The 24,405-nt window shown below is 41.7% G+C and overlaps 1 protein-coding gene across 1 annotated transcript in view; it reads right to left on the minus strand.

The window, feature by feature from the left end:
* WTIP (Wilms tumor 1 interacting protein) overlaps positions 1-24,405 on the minus strand; it is an 82,833-nt gene that overhangs the window by 27,802 nt on the left and 30,626 nt on the right. The window contains exon 3 of the mRNA XM_010006230.1: positions 19,239-19,340. Within this exon, the coding sequence (XP_010004532.1) occupies positions 19,239-19,340 (102 nt within the window). The remainder of the gene's footprint in view (positions 1-19,238; positions 19,341-24,405) is intronic.

Below are 24,405 nucleotides of genomic sequence, written 5' to 3' on the forward strand. Positions count from 1 at the left end.
GGGGGGGGTGGTGAAAAAATCAATGCCAAATTCCTTTGAATAGAAGATACTGCATGTTGGCAGAAGCCACTTTTCACAGACTCCAGCCGTTTGAAATCTGAAACACTAAAAAGTGGCTACTGTGGATGTGCTGCTTCCTTTTCAAAGCAATCTGGCACACAATTTTGCTCCCCTGTTTCAGGACCCAATCCTGCATTCCTTTCACGCTCAGACTCCCATTTACTCTAAGGAATGCAGGATTGGATCCTAAATGTGTGCTTTACTCACACAATAGCTCCTCATGGTTACGATGTATTGAGAAAGGCACACTTTAAAAACCATTTGGAATTGCAGGCTCATCCACCAGGCTAGAATGTCTGCAAAGATCTTCCATTATTTCAGGAAAAATGCTCGGTGTGTTTATTACACACACACATTTCCCCGGCTTCAAGCTGCAGGCACAACTTAGCTTGAGATGCATCAAAATATTTTGAGCACCAGCCTGATAGCTCATAAAGAAACCACGTGTAATTTTAGTTTTTGAAAAAAGGCGAAACTCCAGAGGAAAAAAAAAAGCCACCAAAGCAAACATAAGCAGCTGAATCTTTAGGACGGTTTTTCAGAGAATTTCTGTTAAAATCCTCTAAAAGACTAAGACAAAACAGAGCCTTGCACTGCTGTTTTTGAGGATGCCGTATATTGAGTTACGAGGCTATTACGATGCAAATCTCAAATGTACAAGCTTTTTACTTGGCCATAAACACAAAACAGTATACATTGTCCTTTCAGAAGAAAAGGTTTGCTGCTAAAATAGCAGAAGCCCTACGTAAATAACCAACATTCTTTCTGCCTGAGGTCACTGACTTGGCCTATTCAATTCCGGGCTAGTCTGGGATTTGACAATCTAAGCAGGGGAGAGGCCCTTTCCTTTTTTTGAAAAGAATGCTGGGATTTTATTTGAAATTTAAACTCTTGCAAACAAAAGGTGGCATCGTATGCTAGAGGCCTATGAAGGTGGAGTACAGGATGTGTATTGTTTTCTCCCTTTACATAGATTCTTTCAGGAAAGAGTATTCAGAGTCTGTGAACAAATTCTAATCAAATATTATCATCAGGTAGGCAGACATAGCAAGATATGAAGGAACACTTTTAAGAGATCAGGAGATTTACTTTCCAAAAATACTGATGCAGGGAAAGCATAAAATTGTTTAAAAATATAAATTATAATTGAAAATTATTTTTGAAATCTTAATTGAAAATTCCTCCATAGTTTAAGCTCCTATACTAGTTTGCATTTGTACACTATAAAAAAGAGTTTCAGCTTAAATTAACTGTGGCTACAAAGTCAGTATTCATTCTCTATCTCAAGCTGATCTGTCCTGGAGAGGCAGATGGCAGTTAACTATTTTTCCTCCCCATTGCCTTTGCTTGGACTCTAGCAGAAGTAAGCTCTTGTGTAATATAATTACCATTTCAATTTCTATGCTGTTACCCAGACTCTGCCCTGCTCTCTGCTCGGTGCCACCTCCTGCCACACGGATATGCCTGTGCCGCACACCGGCCACCGCAGGCAACTGTGTTAAGCTGAATTGGCAGCTGATGTAAATTGTGATAGCATTACTGAATTCAGCACAATTTGCACAAGTTGCAGACCTACCCCAAGGTACTGTCTTCACCAGAAAAGTCTGTCTTTGCTATGTGCTCTCTAACGTGTGGTAAAATCCAGATGAAAACAAGGCAGTTTATCATTTTGACATGTTTGTAGCCCAGAGTAAACTCTAGACTCCCCTCTGCAGTTTACCTTAACAACCATGATGTCAAAATGAAAAACTTCATTATCTTCCCTAGGATTTAGCCTCGTGTCACCTACCACACTGCAGGGAACACCCTTCAGTCCAGGAAGTACACCTTTGCAGCCAAGAAACCTCACACTTCTGCAGGGAGGCAGGTAAGGTGTCTTGTTCTGACCACTGAATCATCCACCACCACCAAAGCCAGCAAGCCCAAGACTGGGTGGAGAGAACATGGAGGGTGCATTTCTGCTCCAACCTAGCTGCATGACTTAAAACTGTCAGTCTCCAGCAGGATTATGTAGATAGATAGCTAATATCTTTTGTTACCTTGCTGGAAAACCCCACCTTTCTTGGCAGGGTATCCTAATCTCCCTGCCATGTTTACTATAGTGTGGAATTCTCTATTCCTTTCTCCCTCCTCCAACACTTTGGTCAGGTTATTTAACCAAAAGGTTACTTAATGCTGCAGGGACAAGCAGATCTCTGACCTCTGGTACTCAGGCAAAGCGTTCCTGTGCAGACCATATTATAAACTTAGCAGATACTTTCAAGCTTCCATATAATTTGCAAAAGTTAAAATTGGCAGATGTTTCCTCTCTCTCCCACTTCTGTATTTATTCTATCCCACACCACCCATCAATTTCAGGGTTAAGGCATAAATTATTTCCATGGAGCTCTGACAGAAGAACTTACGTTGAAAAGGAGTTTGTAAAAGCATAAGTCAAGTCTATATTTTAAAACAGAAATAAAACAGCCTGCATTCTAATAGCTATTTTGGGCCTATATATTAAGATGTATCTTAAAAGTATATTTCTTAATAAGCTAGCAAGTGGATACACTAACAGGGGAAATGTATTTCAATTAAGATTTTTTATTTTATTACACATGCAAAACACCCCCGCCAATAAAAAACCACAAACAACAACAAAACTGAAGAACGAGGGCAAAGCAACACAGACCACTAGGTAAAAAGCACAGGAACCTGGGTGGGAAGGGGCTACAACACCTCCCTCAGGGTAGCTTCCACTGTGGGAAGCTTTCATGGTTGCACCACAGACCCTGCTTATTATCAGCAATGAATTCCACTTTTCCAGCTGCTGCCGGTAAGCCAGGACCTAAAAGAGGATTTGTTTTATCACACTATCCCAGGGTCCCAGTGCCAGCCCATTCTACAGCAAAATAAATCTATCAGCAAACTGCAGCCTATTCCAGCCCAAGTCTTCCTGACTCCACAGGACGCAACCTTCCTGAGCAGCCTTGCTGGCCACCACTCCTGCAACGTGGTGGGTGGTTTTCATTCAAGCTCTAGCAAGAACCACCATAATGGCAGCAACGAGGATCCATCTAGCATGGTATCCTGTCTCCAGCTCTGGCCAAGAGTGGAAGCTCAGTGGGAAAGAGCATTAGAAACCAAGTTTGCACAGGCTCATGTGTTCCCAAGAATAACCTCTCAGCTTCCAGCAGCCAGCACTTAAGGCCTTCCTGCACCACAGGTTGCATCATAACTACTATGTTTAATAGCCTCACTGGACCAATCCTTCTTTAATTTGTCTAATTCCTCTATGAGATCATTTATACTTTTGGCCTCCACACTGTCCCTATGGCAGCAAGTTCCACAATTTCATTATGCACTGTATGAAGCATTCCCTTTTGTTTTAAACCTCTGCCGATCTCAAGCTCCTGTTGCATCCTAAAGAACAAAGTAGCATCTACAGCAATCACCACTAGACTAGAGAAGTGCATTGTAAGCTGAACCTTCAATCCTGAACTGCACCTGGAAACGAACAGGATGCAGGTTACAGGCACAGCTGGTATATTTGTATAGCAGCTTTTTGAGATTCCACTCAGATCCCTGCTGTACAATACAGAAGTGGACACATAAAAGTGAAACCAATGGTGCCTGACACAAAAGTTTCACACTATCCATATGAGCTCCATGCAGGAGACACGACCAAGTCACCAGGTTCTGCACTGTCCAGAGTTAATGCGCAGCCTTCATGAGAAGTGAAGTACTATAATACACAAAGGAGATAATTTCTATGGGTTTACATCCAAAAGAACCCACTGTTATTCCAGTAATGTTAAAGAAAGAAAAGATCAAACAAAATGTTTGGTCCCTACTGCCATCTGGTCTTTCAGAGCATGGCTGGAACCCATCAGAAATGCCATGTGACAAACTTAACTAGCAAAAGTTAAGTACACTTGTTGAACTGAGGGCACTGCAAACCCCTCACCATTGCTACCAGGTTCTTTTTTGCAAGTAATTATTCTATTTCTCATGCAAGCTCAGCCTCAACTAAAAATAATAGCTTAGTCTGGTTCTGAATAAGACTATCAGAAAGCTGATCAAGAGCTGGAATGGCAAGTCTGTTTGCTGAATGTCCCCTCTGCACAGAGATGACAGCATCACCTTCTCTCAATAGTTTATACATATATGTTGAAAAAAAGGGAGTGGACACAACCCAATCCTGTGGTAACATGCAAGAGAGCCTCAAGGGAGATGAGCAATTTCCCTAAACTATCTTCGGCATTGTCTCATGAAAACAGGAACAGATTTGCACAGCAACATTTCACTTTCTTCCTCCCAGCAGCATTATATGCATCAGCACATTCGTATGAGCAGCATCACAGAGCACTGCTGTCAACCTGCACACACCAGCAAGGCTCGATTTGAGTCATACCCAGAAAGTGTTCAGCAGCCAACACCAACAGCACCTGCATGTTTGTGAAATCAAGCTCACAGTGCTCAGTCCTAATTCCCTTCAGATAAGTCTTCACAACAAAGACTGATGAGATCCACAGTACCTAGAGATGGCATCTTGAGTAACACCTGTAACTCTTTTCTTGATGTGAGAATGGAAGAATACACCACGGAATGGTCCTGAGGACCAGAACGGCTAAGAACGCTTTGAAAGGTTAGTATGAAGCGGGATAAAAATGAAATATTCTCAGGATGGTAAAGTATGAAAACATTCTGCCAGTTTTGAAGCATGTACTTTAGATTATTTAGCAGTAAGTTTGAAAGAACTGCACAGAGACAACTCTCCTCTTGTTCACACTAATGAACAATTATATCAATGTTACTAACATTACTTTAGATTTATTCTGTGTAACTTTGAACAAAACCTTGCTAGGACCTTAGATACAGGTCTTAAATTATAAAATTAAACTGGAAAATACAGTTTTACTGAAGTGAACTGGGGCTTGTTCAGCCAATTTGAAATATAATCAGAAATCTGCCCTCCAAAATAGTCTGTCCTTGATGTTTTGCGGTGGACTGACCACAGCTTCCTACAGCAGGTCACATTAAAACCACAAGAAGCTTCCAAGACAGAGCTGAATAGGTAGAACTCTTGATAGTACACTCACTTCTCTTGGCACTCAGGTACAATAAGGATATTGTTCCCTTAATGCTTAGCTTTCCTTTTAAGAAGTATGTGAGATTTCAGCCAATTCTCCCCAACGATTAGTTCAGGATGAATGTACTTAACTCAGGATTCAGCTGGAAAGAGCCCAAGTAGATGCAATCAATTTTCCACTAAATCCACTTCCTTCCTCTCTTCCCTACCCAGCATGAAACATCAGCTAGCCACTACAGCCAGTGGTGACTAAGACAATAAAAACCTCTGCCTTCAGCCATGCTCATATCAAATTTGGTTATTTCTTCTTTTATTTTCCCTGGTCGTCTGCTTTTGTATATCCTGTTCGCTAACCCAACATATGGGCTTTACACAAGAGCAGCTCTGCAGCAAATATGAAAAAGCAGCTATACTGCAAACTACAAACACTAAATACTGTAAACCCCAAAGTTAATAATTCAGAACTGCACAGAATTAGCTACAGAACTTCACTGATAAAGGATGACTTTGTCTTTTGCATATATTTAACTGCAAACTCTCTGAGGTTTCAAGGTGCAGGTACTGTATGTCTGCATCTACCAGCATCCATGCTGTGCCATCTCTGTCTAAAAGTAAATTTTCTTCACCATCATCATCTAAACACCACACTACTTCTAAGATACAAGCCATTTTACTTGAACCAACCTCATGCAGCACTGCCTGTGAAAGAACTGTAACAGGGATGATTTGCTACTAGAATTTAACCAGGGTAATAAAAAAAACCCTCCATTCAAAAACAAGGCTTAGGAAACATGATCTCTGTCTCTCACCTACATGCCTTTTTAGGAGTTTAAGTAGATGGCTTCCACCCTCAATTCTCCATGCTCTCCTTTGCTAAATGACTTACAGAAACAGCAAAACAAGTCCTAGTGGCTGTTTATTCTTTAGGCTTTCTTCCTCTAGAATAGCAGTCTCCAAACTTTTTTGATCATGCTCCTCAATCAGTAAGAAATGTTTGAGCATGGACCCCCAATATTTGTATATTTATTTATAAATTACATGCATCTACTACTTCAGTATATTCTTGCTGCACCCCAATGGATGGTGTGTGCTCCCCATTTTGGAGACTGCTGCTCTAGCGACCACTACACTGTTAATACTGATTCAGCAAATTGTTTCCATAGGTCTAAATTTACACTGCTGCAGTTCCTAAGGTCAGTAATCCACTCACACAAAGAAGTTATTTGCATTATTTCCAGGAAAAAAATTTGCAGGGTACACAAGTGAAGAGTGACAGTGCAAAGTACCCAGGCAGACAGCTGAGTTAAGTGACTGAGGTTCTATGACTATATTCCATTTAATGTTAGGACATATCATACTTGTATTTTAAAACACATTGATAAGACAATCATTGAGACACAGCAACCAGTAATCAAAATGGTTGCTAAACCCAGTCCTGCTTTTAAATATGCATTAAATCATACAGCTTTCACTCTGCACGGGTACAAGTAAAAGAGCTGGCAGATACTAGCAGCTGGCACCAAATCACCTACACCAGTACAGTCAGCTGTGCTGTCAGAAGCCAGCAGCCACTGCTGATTTTATTTCTTCTTACAAGAGATAATGTAAAAGTTTTCCTCCTCCATTTCTTTGCCTATTTCTTGCCTAACTCATCGTTCACTTTAAATGCTAATATTCCACAGTGCAAGTTTACAGGAGCATGGCAAACAAAGAGTCAAGGCTCAGTGTTTTCAGACAAGAAAAATCAGCTTGGGGGCTGGGGGAAAGGGGAAGAAAGAAGCAAGCCTAAGGAGGCATGGAGAGCAGGGAGCACTGCTGGAAGCAGAGTCCCTGCCAGAGGAAGTCAGAGAGCTGGGCAGGCAGGATGTGGGAGCCCCTTCTCAAACGCAGGCAGGCTGCCTGCCCAGCCAGGGCTGGGCTGCAGGAGCAGGCAGGGGATGGCAGTGCTAGGGTCTGACCAGCTGAGTCATGGGGGAAAAAGCAGTAACAGCAGATATGGAGATTAAGTTATACAGGGCCCTGAACTGGAAAGGGAAGGAATACAGGGGCTTTTGCATCTATAAAGGGAGCTTGTGAAGCCAGAAAAGAGCAACAGGATACACAAAGGAACGAGTGAAGCCCTCGCCAAGCACCTGAGACTTCTGTGCCACCTGCACTCCATGGGATGATTGGGCAAAGGGATATTAACTGTGGGACTTGAGGCCTGGTTTTGTGAGCCTGCCTCTAACACCACATGGCAGTAAGCTCTCACAGGGGACTTTGGGAATGACTTTGCAAGACCCCAGAAACCTCAAAAACAACTGAGTCTACCATGTGGATTCAAGCTCCATCTCAGAGGCCATGACTGCCAGCAGCCTCCCCTGCGTCCTCCTGCTCTGAAGCACGGCCACAGAAGCATGTGAAATATCTCTTGGCAGAAGCTGCCCTGAGAGCATAAGCAACACTTACTGCCTCCATTGGCTGCAACAACCCTGTAGCCATGTCATACACAAATTAAAAACCTAAATGGAAGCATACTGAGCTACGTATCTTCACCTGTCACACAGCTTTGTAGGACATGGCAAAGGGAGACTGGAATGCTGTTTGCCATTTCAGCTTTCAGGGTGGTCATTTCATCACCCAGGAACAGCAATATTGTGGGCAAAATGCTGAAGTACCTGAGCCCCAGCTACCCCAAAAGGTTGTACTGGCCCCAGGGCACAAAACTATTCCTCAAGTGAGAAGAGGAGCAGGAAGACCAAGGGTCCAGCAACAGTCCCTGAGGAACACCTTCTCACTCCTTGGATGCCCCGAGCCTGCTGCAATGTTTAAGGCAAGCAAGAAACACAGGACTACACCCAGAGTTATTACAGTCACACTGCTTTCTGCACCACTTTAGTAATTTATTACTTTATTTGAATGGTGAACCAGGAGAGCTGATGAGCTCTCATGGAAGGGTGGATCATCAAGAGAAGGTCACTGTGTAAGGGACAGCACAGGTCTAAGTATTGGGTACCAGCCCCAGCCAAACCACTTTCACTCTCAGCAGCCCAGCACTGACACTAGTGTCTCACAGTCTCTGTGCTGGCTGCCAAAGCACAGGGCCAGTGCACAGGGTCCTGTGAAGTGCCAAATGGAGCCAGTAATCCTATAAAGGGAGGAGCACTGGATATGGACCTTGGCCATCATGGAGGTCATGGCAGGGTTTTGCTTCAATTTTGTTGTTAGCAAGTATTTACTATACCTAATTCAAGGTGCAAGCATAAGAGATTTCCCATTTTTGTGTCAGTTCAATGAAGGGCACCTATATACAGGTTTCACACTGCTAAAATACTAGGAGTTTCTCTATAAAAACAAAGTAATTCATTTTTCTTTCTAGCATGGTATTCATAATCAAAGCTATATTTCATTACCTGATTTTTATACAAGTAGAGGGAAGAGGCTTGCCTAGGGCAAACCACACCATTAATGTCAGTGTGATGGGAGCAGGCTCCAGCTGCCCAGCTGAGGGCTCATGCTGCTCTTGACAAAGTCAGGAATACTTTGACACTAGCTAAAACTGGATTTGGCCATGAATTATGATAAATCTATTTTCAGGAAATGAGATATTTATTGGAAGGCAAAAAACCTGCTTTCTGGCTAGGATCAAATTTACTGAGTTTCTTCCTGTGCTGTGTTGTGAGGAATAGGCAGAGTAGTTGGGAACATGAGCTCTTCTCCACCTGTGTTAAAACAAAACTAAAAATCTTCTGAGAAGTCCAAAGGCAGGAAGAAAACATCCACTGCTGGTAAATAACTCCAGAAAGTGACTTGTAGATGTCAATTTACCAGAATCAAACAGGTCATTCTTTAACATTAAGTTTATAAACAGGCAAAACATTCAGCTGATGTCAAATACCAAGGGTCACCAAAGCACTTTCCCTGGGCACTAGGGACAGTGCACTGCAGCTATAATCAGCCAATCCTCCTGAGTCCTGCCATTTAAATGAGAAAAAAATTATGGTTGTTTATGTAGGCTTTGGGCCAAGCCTGTTTCTCTGATAAGCTTCTCTGGTGCATTTGTGTCTCACATCCGATTTAGAGTCCTCTGAATACTGGAAACAGCATTCTTTGGATACTTAAAATAAATTAAAAACACAACTTGAGGCTTGGATGGAGGAATGGGAATGTTATTCACATGGTCCATGCGCTAAGGGCTCTGGGGAGTAGTGCTGGGAAAGTAAGTCTTTTTTAAATCTTACATTAGTTCATTTATTTAATGACACATAATCCTCAAAATGGTCCTCCATAAACCGTAAATAGGCATTATTTGAGCATGTAATTATCTTCAGTAGCATACTGCTGCTGCAGCTGTATGGCTTGGCTGCCAAACACTGCAAGTGTTTCCTCCAGCAAATGCATCTATTTGTGATATAACAATTATTTAATAATTTATAAAACTTCTCACTTCTCCAGTACTTTGACCTCAGTATCTCAAAAAAATTTCAAAACATTAATGAAGCCCACACAGTATCACCCTTGTGAGGTGACTGAGAAGAATTATCTCCCCCAGGGCAAAGCCAGACAGACAACCCTCCCTCAAAATAAGCAGTAAACAAGTATTATTAGGGTGAATTAGTAACCTAGCCTGGATAGGAGGCACAGATGAGGTGCAAAGCAAGAGAGCCCTTTTGTTAGACAGCACATGAGGATGCACATAATAGCAGTGGCAAAAACATATTCCCACTTCACACTGTGTCCCTTGCTAAGAGCTCCTGTCCCTATTAAGACAGGATTCACAGGGCAGGAGAGGTGGGTGTGTGGCCTGGCAAAGGGGAAGAGGTCTTGCCACCATGATGCAGAGTGTCACCAAGGGAAGGAACAGCAAGAAGTTCAAGGCTGGAGACAGCAGGAAAATTATTCAGTTGTGGAAGTACACACCACAGAAAGTGTAAAAAAGGAGCTTTGCTAGTGAGGAAGGACAGACTGAAGTTCCATGGCTGCAATGTAGAATGATCTTGACTTCTTGGTAAAAGGATAATGACCTGCCAGCAGTCTGGAGTCTTCAAACCCTGTGAACTTGGGGATCCAGGAAAAGCCTAAAATGCCAAAAGAGCAGATGACTGGGGTACAGAAAGATTTCAAACACTGCCAAGGGCAAGGGGGAAAGCTCACTGTTTTCTAGAGAAAAAAATACTGAGATGCAGTTAAGATCTTTACTAAAGAAATCCACTGTGCTTACTTGAAATTAAGAACAAAAGATGCCCAAACAGAAATAACAAATTCTGAATCCTTCAATATCAGACACATGTCAGAGCAAACATAGGAAGAAAGAAGATAAAATCAAGGGAGATGTAAAGCTGACCTTCCGTTCCTCACAGAGGATGCATCAATGAAGAACTGTTCAATCCTTCCAACACACCAGGAAAAGAATCAAGTAATGGTGGCCCACAGATCACACTATGGGTCAGTCCAGAGCAGTAATGGTGTGATCCACACATCCGAAGGGTAGGACACAGAGATTCAAAGGATAGCAGGGTATCCAGGTGACAGATATTCAGAGGAGAGGCCAAACGCATGAGCATAGATGTCTTTCAGTACATGGACTGGTTTATGAGGACCAAATTTACTGATAGGCACCAGAAAAGAAATTATCAGTTTGCTGTGGGAGGAAGAATTTATTTACTGAGTGCTGAAGTGATTAATGACAAAACTGATTGGCACATACAGATATAGAGTTGATTTATTGAAGATGTGATTACGATCTATATTAAATTAGGAATTATTTTAAAGAGCTATGATACTCTGGGGGTCTAGTTTTCAGACGAGTAAAGGATCAAGGACATCACTAAAACATTGAATAAGCACTTTGCAAAATATATAGGGACAACACACAGCAGAAACTGAGGTTGGTAAATTACAGGAAGTCAACTATATATATCTCTCTTCATTAATTTTCTTCTTCACTTTTTTCCTCCCACCTATTTTCCCCTTTTTGTTTAGGTAATACTTAAAAATTGCAGAACCTGGAAAAAGGAAACTGAAACATCTGTTGATAATGTCAGTGACTTGCCTGTGCTATGTTCTGGATTATCTGGATTTCTTCGCTTTTGAGAGATGAACTCAACAACAGCCCAAGGGAATCTTTTCTCTTGGAGAAACTGAGATGTGTTCCAAGAAAAAAATTTAAATGGGCAAAGGGGAAGAGAAAAAAGAGCAGAAAATGAAAAAAACACACAAGAGATGCGCGTTTCAGACTAAGACAATTGAGACCAGCAGATAACAGATGCTGTCAAGAAAACAGGGACATTTTAACAACTCTTGTTACATTAAACAATAGGTGGCATTCCAAACACAAAATTATGCAAGGAAGTGATTAGGTTCTCTATGCTTTTTACAGAGAAATAAAAAACAGAGGCAAAAGCTTTGCTAATGAGAGTATTATTTTTTTGTACTGTGTTTTCCAACCCCTGAAAGGATCACAGGTGTTGTCAGTGATTGGTTCCACATTATGAATACAAAAATATTGTGGGAGGAATACAGCTATGATCAATCACCACAGAGAAAAGTTTCCATCATTAGTTACCAAGCAACCCCCACCAATTAAAATAACCATCAAATGCCATGCATTTAATGCTGGAGTAATTAATAGCAGAAGACAATTAGCACTTTTCAAATAAACAAGAAGACGGAGACAAACCACCAGCTTTCATTGCAGGCCCTCTGATAATGAGAAATAAGAGAATGGAGACATTTTCCACTTCTGTGCTGTTTAGCTACCTATCAACAGCACCTTTCCTGGGTGTCATCCTCCAGATCTACCCATGCTAGCTGCTAAAGAAGCCCTCAGAGAAAAGTGATGCTCTGTATTAATCACCCCTAGCCAAATAAAAGTTCAAGCACACACATCTTCAAGTATCTGAGATGCTCCCATGGAATTGAGGCTCACAACTAAGCCAACCAGATGAGCCATGCTTATATGAACAGGTTCTCTCCTAGAGTTCAACTAACTTCATTTAAAGTAGTCATAGAATTGAAAACCCTTCACAACATAATATCCACTAGTATTGTCTGTAGAAAGGACACAATGTACTGGTCTATTTATCTGAAGTCAAGCACACAGATTGGTGCTCTGATGTACTAGGGCTAATTGGAACTACAGACAGCAATGCAGATAAACTACTAAATACCTCCTAAAATACAAAACCCAACTAAATACAATCTAAATAAGAGTTTCCTGTGTCAATTTCAAACACTTCTGGTTGCCCTTCTCCCATTCTAACCTTTTTTTGCTTTTCTAAAACCTGGAGTATTATCAGATTAACCACAGATCAAGATAAAGGAAACATTTTTCTACCAATCAGTACCAAAGGTACTTGGGCTTGTGCATGGGCCAATATCCGAGTTTGACTTTTAATTCCCAGAATACGAGATTACATTCCTTTGCTGAGACTCATTCATGGTTCAGAGTCTTACGCAAGGTGAACTCAAGCTGTCTGAAGCCAGCTGTCACCTCTTCCATCCGACTGCCTCTAAAGCGAGCACCTCCCTTTCTGTGAATTTTGCATTAATGCGTTTGTCTGGGACTGCAGTTGCAGACATACCTGAAATAACTTTTAGCTATCTGTCTTGATAGGCGTTAAAACGGAAAGTGTGGGGCTAAGTACAGGCTGTAACTTATCCCAGAGACACATAATGACTCTGCACTCCTGCAGCAATGCTAAGTTATCTCAATTACACGTCCACACAAGCCACAGACTTAGCAGCACATACACCAAATCCTTCAGTTCTTTCTCCTAACCAAACTTACACCTCTCCAAAGTGATTGGCTTTTCCCCATGAATCACACCTCAAAGTAACTGCTCTGCATGCAGCGCCTCAGGACCTACTGCCAGCCCCAGTTATGGCTTGGAAACTACCAAACATTCAGGTGGCCATGAATTCAATCCAAACGCAGGGTCTGAGCTGGGGATGAGTAACAATCACAGTTATGCAAGTTGAGGGCATCCAGCTCTCACGCTCCAGGCCACAGGGGTCGGGGAGGAATGTTCCCACATGCATAGCACTGAATCACCCCGCCAGCTTGTCTTCCCCTGAGCAGCAGGTATTAGCCAATGGCTCTGGCAGGATTACAGACCAAAAATCCCAAAATTCCAGTCTGCTCTGGTCTGACAGTATGTGGTTAGAACCTGGCAGGGCAAAGTGTGCAAGGATATTAGCTACCCAGAAGACTTTCACTGCATAGCAATGTACCCCTTGCAGCAATACTCCTTAGCTCCTCTCCCTTAAGTGCTCTTGCTGCATTTCCATGTGCTCAGAATAGTTGCATAAAGTGGTGGCAGTCAGATGAGCAGATACTGAACCTGCAATGGAGGTGTGCCAGCCATGAGGCACCAAAGACTTTGACACATACACATTTGTGCCTCTAATTACCAACTCTAACATTGGTGGACACAGTGTAGAGCTCATATTTTTGACATGGAACTTTTATTCCATGCAAAAATCACATTAGCAGAGAATTTAAAGCTACAAAGCAAGTATGGTAGTGTGCAATTTGGATGCAGTGACTCATGCCAAGCTTAAAAATATACTGTGGGGACAGAACAAATATGAATTGAAAATGAACCTTCCACTGGGAATTTGAGTATTTTAAAAACTCACCAACTACTGATAAATATACACTGAAGGGACACAGCTCCCTTAAGATGTTCTGTGCCTTACTACCACCAAAAGCAAACAAAGGTTCAACCCGGGGCAGCATATAAGCAAAAGACCATTTCCAGTGTCACAAGGAACTTCTCCCTATAAGCCAGGACATGAGCAGCCTCCTATTAATAGACAGCTACATACAGCAACACTGAGTGACCTCAGACAGAAGGGAGCTGCTGCCTTTGAGACTATCTATGAGCATGAGAGCAGGTTGTGTCCACAACCAGGAAAAAAATTCCCCTTTCACACCAGCTGGAGGGCACTAGCTAATTCAGAACTGCTCTTTATACCTTCAGGGTAACACCTACTGCTACAGTTGTCCCACTTGTGCCTTTTAAAATGGCTGTGCTGTCAACCCTTGCTGTGACGCTTCTCTAAAAGGCTCATAGCAATGAGCTTGTGAAGTCTGTACAAACACTGGTGCGGAGGCAGTAGCAGCACCAATAATCAACTGAACCGTGATACCTTTACAAGCTCTTCCTTAAATGAAACTGCTGTACAAAAGCCCCTGAGTGCTCCAGTCTGATCAATGGCTACCAGGTAAGAAATAAGCTGCATACCTTTGGGATTATACGGTTTGCTTTAGGCTTCTGATTGATCTTGCAGTGATTTCCTGTGCCTTAAAACCAGTGGCAAAAGTGCAAATGAAAGACGAATGGTATGCTCAAACATTTGCCTTCATGTAAGAGAACACAATGTGTCCCTCATTTTTATGGTGAAATGTCTCAGCTTTGAGTGTACAGAGACTTCAATCCCTTAGCTCTGCAAAGCTCATTCCCTGCCTATCTCCTGCACCCTCAAAGTAACAAATAGCAAACCAATATTCCTGATTGCAAAGATTTATTTTACTGCCGTTTTCTACAATCATTGCCACTGATTAAAATTTTCAGCCTGAAAAGACACTGTGGAGAGTACTATGACCTGCAAACTGGAGGCACCTGATCAGTTATCTTCTGTCATGAGTATCAAATACAGCCCAGGACTTAGAGCACACAAGCAATCTGGCATAATTGCAATTACTCTTTAAGAAATCCTGTCATAGTCTGAAATACTACCAAGAGGGATTAGATGATGAGCTTTTCAGGCAGATATTTTTCAGCTCTTGTCTTCCATAAGCAAAACCTGCAACTGAACTCCTGCCAAAGCTAAAATTTTACACTTGACAGAAGGGACAGAGGATGATGTTGCCTGAATTAATCTGTTATTTAAGATTCAGCAAAGCATGCTTACCTATAAGAAACAGACATGTGCTTTAATACGTTCTAAGTGTATGGTGATACAAGGCCTAAAAAAGGTTCCAGTGGTGTGAGGGCTGAAAAAGGATTTGAATCTACATTAAAACCATCCTAACAAGTTTCAGTTGTTTTCTCTAAGAGATTGTGGATAAAGATCTACATTGAACTATTTGATCCCTAGGAAACCAGATCATTTTGGCTTTTACATTACCTGAAGAGAATTACCTGACTGAAAAAAAGTTCTGGAGCATGGCTCTTTGCAGAAGGCAAAAGGGGTTTACAGAGGTGTAACAAAACGTAACTGTCAGAGCAAAGTTCTGAAATGCTGAACTTGCTCAGTTATGGTAGCAAGGCTTAACTATCCAAAGCCCACTGAACACATTAAACAGGCAGAAATACAGCATTTTATTTTAAAGTGTAAAATGTGTCTGCTAAGTAGGTAATTTCCTTTCTTCTTCTGACTTCAGCTCACTGGCACAACCTCCTTTTTATTTTTTGAGATCCTGCACAATTCTGAATCAATATATTACTGAGTTTTATCCCAAAGGTGCCAGAACCTAGAAAGACAAGAGATTTACCATCTGAGCATGTTACCAAAACTTTTAAAGGGGACAGAAGTTTCCTGTTTATTTACTGTATCTTGGAAATATTTCCTCATCTTTCTGCATCCATGTTCTCAGGAACTAACCACCATCACTGCAGAAGATCCCCAAGAATCCATCCTTTCATCCTCACACTTCTACACTAACAAGACTGGAGTTCTCACAGTGGTGCAGGCATCTGTGAGTGTATTTTAGGTTTTCCTCTTGATTACAAGCAACACAAACCTTCCAGCAACACTGTGATATATAATGGTGGGAGTTGAAAAGGAGAGCACTAGGGCAAGTGCTGTATGCTCTCTGGGAGATGCAGAAAGGCCCATTCTGCCACATGCTGCCCTTTTCAACCAGGGCACCCTGACAGATTGCACCTGGATCTTGTTTTTGTAAAAGTTAAACTTTAAAAAGTGCCTAAGAAAGAACTCTGACTCAGGCAGAATTTCCTACTGAGGGTCTCTTTCAACATCCATGTACAACTGCACTTGTCTTTGCTAAACTGAAAATACTCACTGCCAAGTGGTGAAATGAGGTCCTTGGAGGCTCCATCACTCATTATTACATTTCAGCCTGAGTGGTCTCCAAACCACAACTTTTCTCAAGGGTTTGAATTTACTTATTTATTTTTAATAGTAGCTGGTTAAATATTGGACCCTTATTTAAATCTAATGTCTTCAGGTGCAGACTTCTTCAGTCACTGCCTTCTATTTCTAGATTCATTACACTGAAAGTGAGATTGATAACCACTGGAGGACAGTTTGGATCATTCTTGTTGTTTGGGAAAAAGAGGAAAAAAGACAGGCAAGCTTGCACTCTAGCTCAAATTTTTAAGTATGCATAGGAACTAGTGTATCAGAACTGTCTTGGGCAGAAAGTACTAACATTTTTCACTCTCCTGTCAAAAGCTCAGAAGGAGCACTAGTCTGTGTGCTGTGACCCCTTGCCTAACAAATGTCATTAGTGATCAACTAGTTACCTGTATACTGAATCTAAAAGCTTGACTCAAAACACTTTCCAAAGGGACATTTGATCTTAATTTGAAAATAAGTAACAGAGAATCTGCCACTTCTCTTGGTATTTAATTCCAGCAGTTAATCATCCTTACTGTATAAAAATTGTCCTGTTTCCTATTTGAATTGTGTAATTTCAGCCTCCAGAAAAGATAACTTCTGTGTTTGTCTCTAGTACATACGAGACCAATTTCTACTGCTGTTTTCTGCTAAGTGTTTACTAGCTCCAGCCATACGTACATCCCATCACTTCTGACACCCTAAATACATCAGGCTCTCACAATTACTTTTCCTCCAGCCTTTAATCATCTGTGTAATTCCTTTCAGACCCTCTCCATTTTTTCTTTATCTCATTAAAGGTAGGCACTAAAACTAGAGCACAGAATTTTCACCTGGGTCCCACCAATGACACATTGAAGGTAAAGTGAACTCTCTGTTCATAAACTGCAGTACTGTGAGAAGTTTCTGTTTGATTGTTTCAAAGAGAAGCTTTGTCAGTAGCACACTTCAGGATATAATGCCCATGGATGGGACCCGCCTGCTTCGTTCCCAAGGTCTGGATCCACCGCATTGTCCTGAATCACACTGGTTTTCTCAAGGACTGCACAGTCCCAAAATAAGTAGGAAAACAGAGTTAATTCAACATTCCTTTTCCAGTTATGCTCACTTTGGTACTATTTCAGAACAGAGTTGACAGCGAAAGCTCTGCTTTTGACTTGCACTGCATGTAGTTGAACTTAAGCTTTGATCAAGGCATTTTACCTGCACTCAGGCACTACTGCCACATTAGCAGTACATCCACCTTTTCAGTGCCTAACATAAGAAAGCCTCCAAACATTCCCTTTCAATGGGACTGTATCAGAGGTTGCAGACTGAAGTAAATCCAAGCCCTTCTTACTTGTGAAACAACCTGGTGGATGATAACTGGCCCCTCCAGCCCACAAGCAGTACAGCACGGAGCTCAGAAGACAACCTGGAGCACTGTTTCCTTGTGTGTGTGACTCACAGAAAGCTGTGTGAATCACAAAATTCCAACAGCACCCTGGGGTGGGGAAAAACTACATTCTGAATGGACACGTCTCAAGTTGCCCCTTGGTAGATGTAACACCAACCAAACATACCACGCCAGGTCAGAAAAGCTTGTTGGGCTTTTCAATAATTAAGCTGGGTTTGTTTTGTGCAGTTAAAATACATTCCTCAGCCCCTATGCATTCTTGTAAGGAACAGAATGAACTGTGTACAGACCCCTGTGGCAGCAAACATGCATCCTGATGACTTAAAAAAAACCCCTTGCCTGCCGCTGAGAAGCTGGAATTTACCCATGCAATTAGGTTAGGTTAATGCTGGCAATAAGCAGATAGATATAATCCAATATCATATTTTGTAATCTGCCGCTAAGAAGGATGCTGTTCACTTTGGGAGCCAACAAAAAAACTACTCATTCACTGTCAGACTTCAGCAAAGCTGAGAGTGATCCCTGAAGGTTTGAAATGAGTTTATTCTAGAACCTAGTAACAGTCCAGAGTAATTTATAAAGGTCACCAAACTCTATGTTCAGGTTGTAGGCTTCTTTAAATCAATATTTATCTGTACACATCTCAGGAGAAAAGACAACACTTCTCCTTTCACAAGTGAACTTTACAATGGTCTTTTCATTATCAACTTAATTGGTTCCATGCCAATAATCTTCTACTCTTTTTCTAATCCTTAATTAATCCTTTTTATAAACAATTTATGCTTAGCATATTCTGCTCAAAGTAAATCTCTTGCTATGTATATGTATCACAACAAGATCTTGAACATCCAGGTAAATATTTTCATATATTGGGAACCTAAATAAATGTGTGGGTGTATCAATAAAAAATACCAGACCCCTAAAAATTGAGCTCTCATACCCCCCTTGAACTCAGTGGGAATTTGTAACCTCTCAGCAGTTACAGACAAGACACAGAGGAAGCTTCCAACTTAAGTTCCCAATTCTTAAGGCAAACACTTCTAGAAGTGCTGCCCTGAGTCTTTCAAGTCCCATTTCCCCTGGCAAAGCCATGACTTCCCCAAACCACATACAGAATGCATCACTTCCAGTTCAATTCAGATTAAGAGAGAAGCCTAAAAAGATCCTAAGAACACCAACGAGGAATGATTCATCTGCAAGTTTTCCTCTACAAAATAAAAAATTCTAATAGCTTAAGGTGTTCTAACATGCAGCTTTCTATTTGTTCTTATCGCATTCATACATAGGAGAACAACATACATACTTGACTATGAGTTGCATCTGCAAATAGAAAGGGAAAATATGGGTTTGGCCACACAAATTTTATCTTCTGTAAAAATTATCAATACACATTATAGTTCCATAAACACAAACTTAAAAGTATGTAGTACTTATGGCCAGGTTGAAGCCAGTTTGTAAATGCAGCCCTTAAAATAAAACTGCTTTTCTGGGCTGTTGGTTAGGAAAACACCAAACTGGAGTCTTGTGTGGGAATTTTGCCTTTGGAAGCAGGCAAAATGAGGTCTCACTTTGTACACTGGTTGCTACAGGAGTACATAATACAAAAGGAAGCCACTTAATAAGGCTATGGTAGATCTGACTTACCACAAGAGCAGCACGTGAAGCAGTTGGTATGATAGAGGTTACCCATTGCTTGGCAAGCCTGGCTCGCTCCATACACACCTTTTCCACATTTTATACAAATACCTAAAAAGCAGAAAGAGAAGGAAGTCAGAATCCTCTGCAGCTCCTAAAAACAGCTCCAGGGTTTTGATTCATAATACGCATGATATCCCCCATCAGGCCTTATATGAGCTGCTTACCTTCAATAGATTCAAATACCCAAGACAGAAGGAGGCGGCTTGAGTGGAACCAATGCCAAAATAAAAGGGGTGGGGGAAGCCTCTGCTGGTGTTTCAGTGCATGAAGACTGAGGCTGGCTAAAGACAGAAATCCAAAGGAGACACAGGTGCAGTAAGAGGGGACAGAAAAGGGCTACGACTAAAGTATGAAGAACCAACATAGCACTGGCAAAGTCAGCAGTTAGCTCCACACACAGTAGACTCACAGGAAAGGTCATTATTTCAATAAACTCTATGAAGGAGGGTTTTCAGGGTCCTTTTTGGCTTGTTTTTTAAAAACTTTTTCCCCATAGTTAGAACTTCAAGAGTCTTCTACCTATGCATTTATTTCTATCTATACATAACCTCTCTAAATTAAAACCAGAGCAGTGAGATAATTCAGGAAACACTTTGTTTCTGTATGCTTATGAAGAAGAAACAAATTGCTGGTGAGTTCATGTCTTTCTGTCACATAGTCAAGTCTACCAATTTTAAGTTTTTCTAAAATGTCCACTGGCCTCTATTCATTTGTAGCACGACAATACATCTGAAGACAATGCTGTGTGGTTTGTTTTTTTTTAATACTACAGTAGAAAAAAAATTTGACATATTTGCCTCACACAACTGTATAATGGAATTGCTGTGCTCCAATGTCTCTGAGCCCCCACTTCTACAAATGCATGCACAAGCTCAGCATTAGTCATTAGCATCAAGAAAACTGTGAATGTACTTAAGAGCCTAGGAACTAGAGAACTACAAAATTGGGCTTTAATCATCCAGAATTTTCCCTTCCTGTGCTGTGAACATTTTATGAAGGCAAACACACAGAACATACAAAGCAAGCAGTTTGGGAGATAAATTAGCATATTACAAACTGGTAGAAACTTTAATAGCAGAAAATTAAGCTAACAAAGCTTTTGGTATTCAATTCAGTTTCCATGGGTCTTCCTTTTACTCACTCCCAGCATATAAACTGGTCTAAGCAGCCACACCAGAGCCAGAAGCACCATCTGTCCCTGGCAGGTAGATCTGTGGAGGTAAATAAACCAGGGCAGAAGAGCAGTACCCAATAATACAGCTGACACTTCACCCAGGCTCTGAACAAGGAAACAGTTGTAGGCAACACAATGCCCATTAATACCTCCATCCCCTCCAAGCACTTCAAAACATTTTGAAAACCATTATCTGGAGTTGAGCTGCTTCAGTTTAAACGGGATACTGTCAAGTTAAAAACTGTTTGAAGAAAAGAATCATCCTGTGCTATCAATTTGAATATTAAAATAGAAAGACCTTTATTAACACATGGGTTTCTTGGGGTTTATATCTTTAACTCCCTCATATAAAATCATTACCAGATCTGCCTTTCATTTAATTAGCTTAACATCCTGACACAGCACCACCATTTTGGACTAATAATTTTTTTAAAAGCCAATATATCTATTAATGATTACTTTCAAATCTTAAAACTGATTTCAGTGAAGCAGGAACAACTTTATCAGAGACCAATGTCCCAAGCTAAGCATATAATACAAACGAGCTGCCAGCGAGATCCATCAGTTCAGTTAATTAGTCTGTTAGGAAAATGCTAGTCCTTGGCTAGCTCAGCTCTGACTAAAAATTTGAATTCCTGAAAAACTGTTGCCTTATCCATGGCTGTTAGGCCTATTTATTTGTAACCAAAGGTTATGAAAAAGGTCTGCTATTTGCCATGAGTTAATGGTTAACTGCTGATGAAAGATGGTTATTGATTACTGTGGACACTGATCAGAAAAGGCATCCCATCAGCCAGCTGCTGGAGGAATTGCTCCCAGCAGCAGCACAGCATCCACAAACCTGTACTCGGTCCTGTCACGTACCACAAGCTCTGCAATCACCCTGGTCCCTCCTGGCCCTGGGGCCAGAGGAGCTGCACACACAACAGAGAACATGGGGCACACATTTCAAACGAGATCTATTATTACAGCATCATGTCTCATTGTGAAGTTTCAGTTCATTCTTGGCAATGGGGCCAGAAGAAAAACCTTTGAATGCTCCCCAACTATCCACACCCTTCTTGCCCCTCTTTTCACATCAGCCAGGTACCCAGGACTTGCAGCTACTGATAGTCTGACTGCGAGGTTATGCCGAGAGATCTACCTTTTTCCATTTACACTTAGTATTACTCAAAGAACAGAAACACACAGTCTGTAATTCTCTGGCATTTCTGTCTATGAGCTCTCACGCACAAATCTAATACAGCCATGAAGTGTTTTGATAAATGAAGTTATGGCCTCATTTCTTTGCCATTGCTCCACTGAACTACCAGAAGCAAAAGAAGGGTTTATCATGGATGTTAAACTTACATTGGCCTCTCCAGCAAGTGATTCGTTATGAGCAGCTGTCAGTTTGTTAACTTCTTTTCTCTAAGAGACTAGTCATTAACTCCAGGAATGAATGACCACAGAGACAATTAGCACACTAAAAAAGAACATGCATCATTCCAAAAGTGTATTATGGAAAATATATATGCAGCTGTGGTGCAAGTATAGTGTGAGCTCATAAATGCCTCGGAAAAGCACTGATTACATACATGGCTGTTCAGGTCTGGTTTTCCACCAGTCACAGCCCAGACTGCACACTGCAAACTTGTGAAAGCCTTGACATAACAGCTACATCTTTTTTTTTTTTCCCAGATTTAATTTCAAAGCTTGCTAAACTGCCTATGAAGAATGTTCTGTTACACAGCAAGCATGTCTCATTTCTAACACTTGACATGACTTCAGATCAACTGCTTCAGCCTTTATACAGCTCCTTGCCCCTCTGGACACACCTAAGCAGCCAACTGTACCTTCAGTTCTTTAATATATCAATGACAGCATTTCCATCCAAGTCACCAGCTTTCCTACAGATCTGGTGTCTCTCTTCAACTAGAAAAAGATGCTACAAGATGTTGCATACACCCAAAGTCTGCATTAAACATTGGCTGAGCTGGCTGGAGCACAGCACCACTGCATTCCTTCGCTGCAGTGAAGGGATGTTTGTTTCCTCACACAGTGTTTAACCAAACATAAGAGTAGATACTGAACAAACTCTGTAGACCATGATAACAGGCCACCAACAAAAATGACACTAGAAAGAGAAGGAACTCTCAGACTCCTTACTGGAGTTCACTGCATCATTTTGCCAGCACCCTCGACACCTTAACCAGTCCACTCCACTAAGCTGGACCATGTTAATCAGAACAACGTCCCTGAATGCAAGCCATAGAAGTCTCCAGCACTGCAGGGCAACACAGCCATTAGAAGCATGATGGCCTCTGGATAACTCATGCATTAGCAAAAATCCTAGTATCAGCATCAAGAGAAAATAAGACAGGTATTTTCTGATATTGTCAATAATTTTGCTCCAGACTTAAGATAGATGCAATGCAATGCACTACAACAAAGACATCAGCAACAACCTAGAAAAGATACAAAAGCTATACAAATTTTATTGAGACTGCTATAACGTACTTGTAAGAGTTGCCTTAGCAGCCTATGGATTAGAAATTCAGTTCAGGACTTGTATGTCAAGCCCTGGGATGCTGTTTTGATCACACCAGCATGGGCTAGTACTTCACACAGACTTCACCCAGAACTGGGAAAAAGGCAGTAGACAAAGGTTAAATGGAGTACACATACTGGCAGATACACAACAACCTTTTGGCCAAGCTTTGTTCTCAGACACATGTGGAACTCTGTACCTGTGCCATCCTCACTTAACCTGAAGTTCAGGATTTAGCACAAATGCAAGAAAAATGGTACCACAGGGCTTCTCAACTTCAGTACACAACAGCTGCCTGAGTCAGAGGGAGAATCTGGCTATCGTGCTCCTTGACAGCGTGCCACAGCTCAGGGATGAGCTGCAGCTTTGCTGTCTTACAGCCACACCATATCTCCAGGATAACTGCTACACGCTGCCTACAGTAGAAAACAACCAAGCCCTGTCATCAAGAGTTATGGTGAAACTAAAATTAACAACTAACACATGGCACAGATGACTCCTTCTCTGCTTCTGCAGTTCTGTTTGTGCTGCAGTGCTGGGAAGAGGGTGGGTGAACATCACACTAGGCTACTGCAACACCCTTTTTCTTCTCTTGGACCTGAAAATACCATCTCTATGCAAGTCCCCAACAAACTTTTCCATGCCTGTGGCATATGCAGGGGCAGGAAAATGAAACCCTACAGCCATCAAGTGGGACAAACAAAAGAGGAGGGAAGCCTTAACTTGGCTCAAGAAATCAAATTGCAGCAACAGAGACCAGCTACAAAAGCAGTAGGGCTGTGAAGGGGGTGCACCAGTCACCTGCAGGTGCCACTAGCCACAGGAGGTGGTCCCACACAGGCTGCAGTGCCTGCAGCAAATGATCTCACAACAAGCAGGCTTTACACAGGGTGTTGCTACTACTTTTAAAAAAATATTCTGCTAAGAAGCTGGGTAAATAGTGAAGCATCAGAGCTGCCCCAAGTCCAGGCAGCTGTGCCACTGCTGCAGCAGTACCTGCCCAAGCTAACAGCAGCTACTGTGCAGACATCCTGGACTGTGGCAGCTCTGATACTGAGAGGTGACTTCAAATGAGAAAAATGCTCCCTTCCTTCCAACAACCACAGGAGGGATCTTCCAACACACATCATCTCCCAGTCAGAAGCAGATAAAAGAAACAAGGCACCTACACAGGGCACAGGGGCAGAGTTTCTTCCTAGCAGCCAGGCAGAAGCAAAGGAGGCAGCTCTGGAAACCCCCTCAGCCCTCACCACCACAGGTAGCTCTCGCTGGAAGGCTTCCGTTTGTCACCTGCTAGATACCTGGCAAATGTACCAAGACCTGAACATCTAACACAAAATCTGGTATGTGCAGGTTATAAATATAACCTGGACTTGCTCAGCAACAGTGTCTTGTGCCAGGAACAACGG

This window comes from Chaetura pelagica, unplaced genomic scaffold, assembly GCF_000747805.2.
Source record: "Chaetura pelagica isolate M959 unplaced genomic scaffold, ChaPel_1.0 scaffold139, whole genome shotgun sequence".
Taxonomy (NCBI): domain Eukaryota; kingdom Metazoa; phylum Chordata; class Aves; order Apodiformes; family Apodidae; genus Chaetura; species Chaetura pelagica.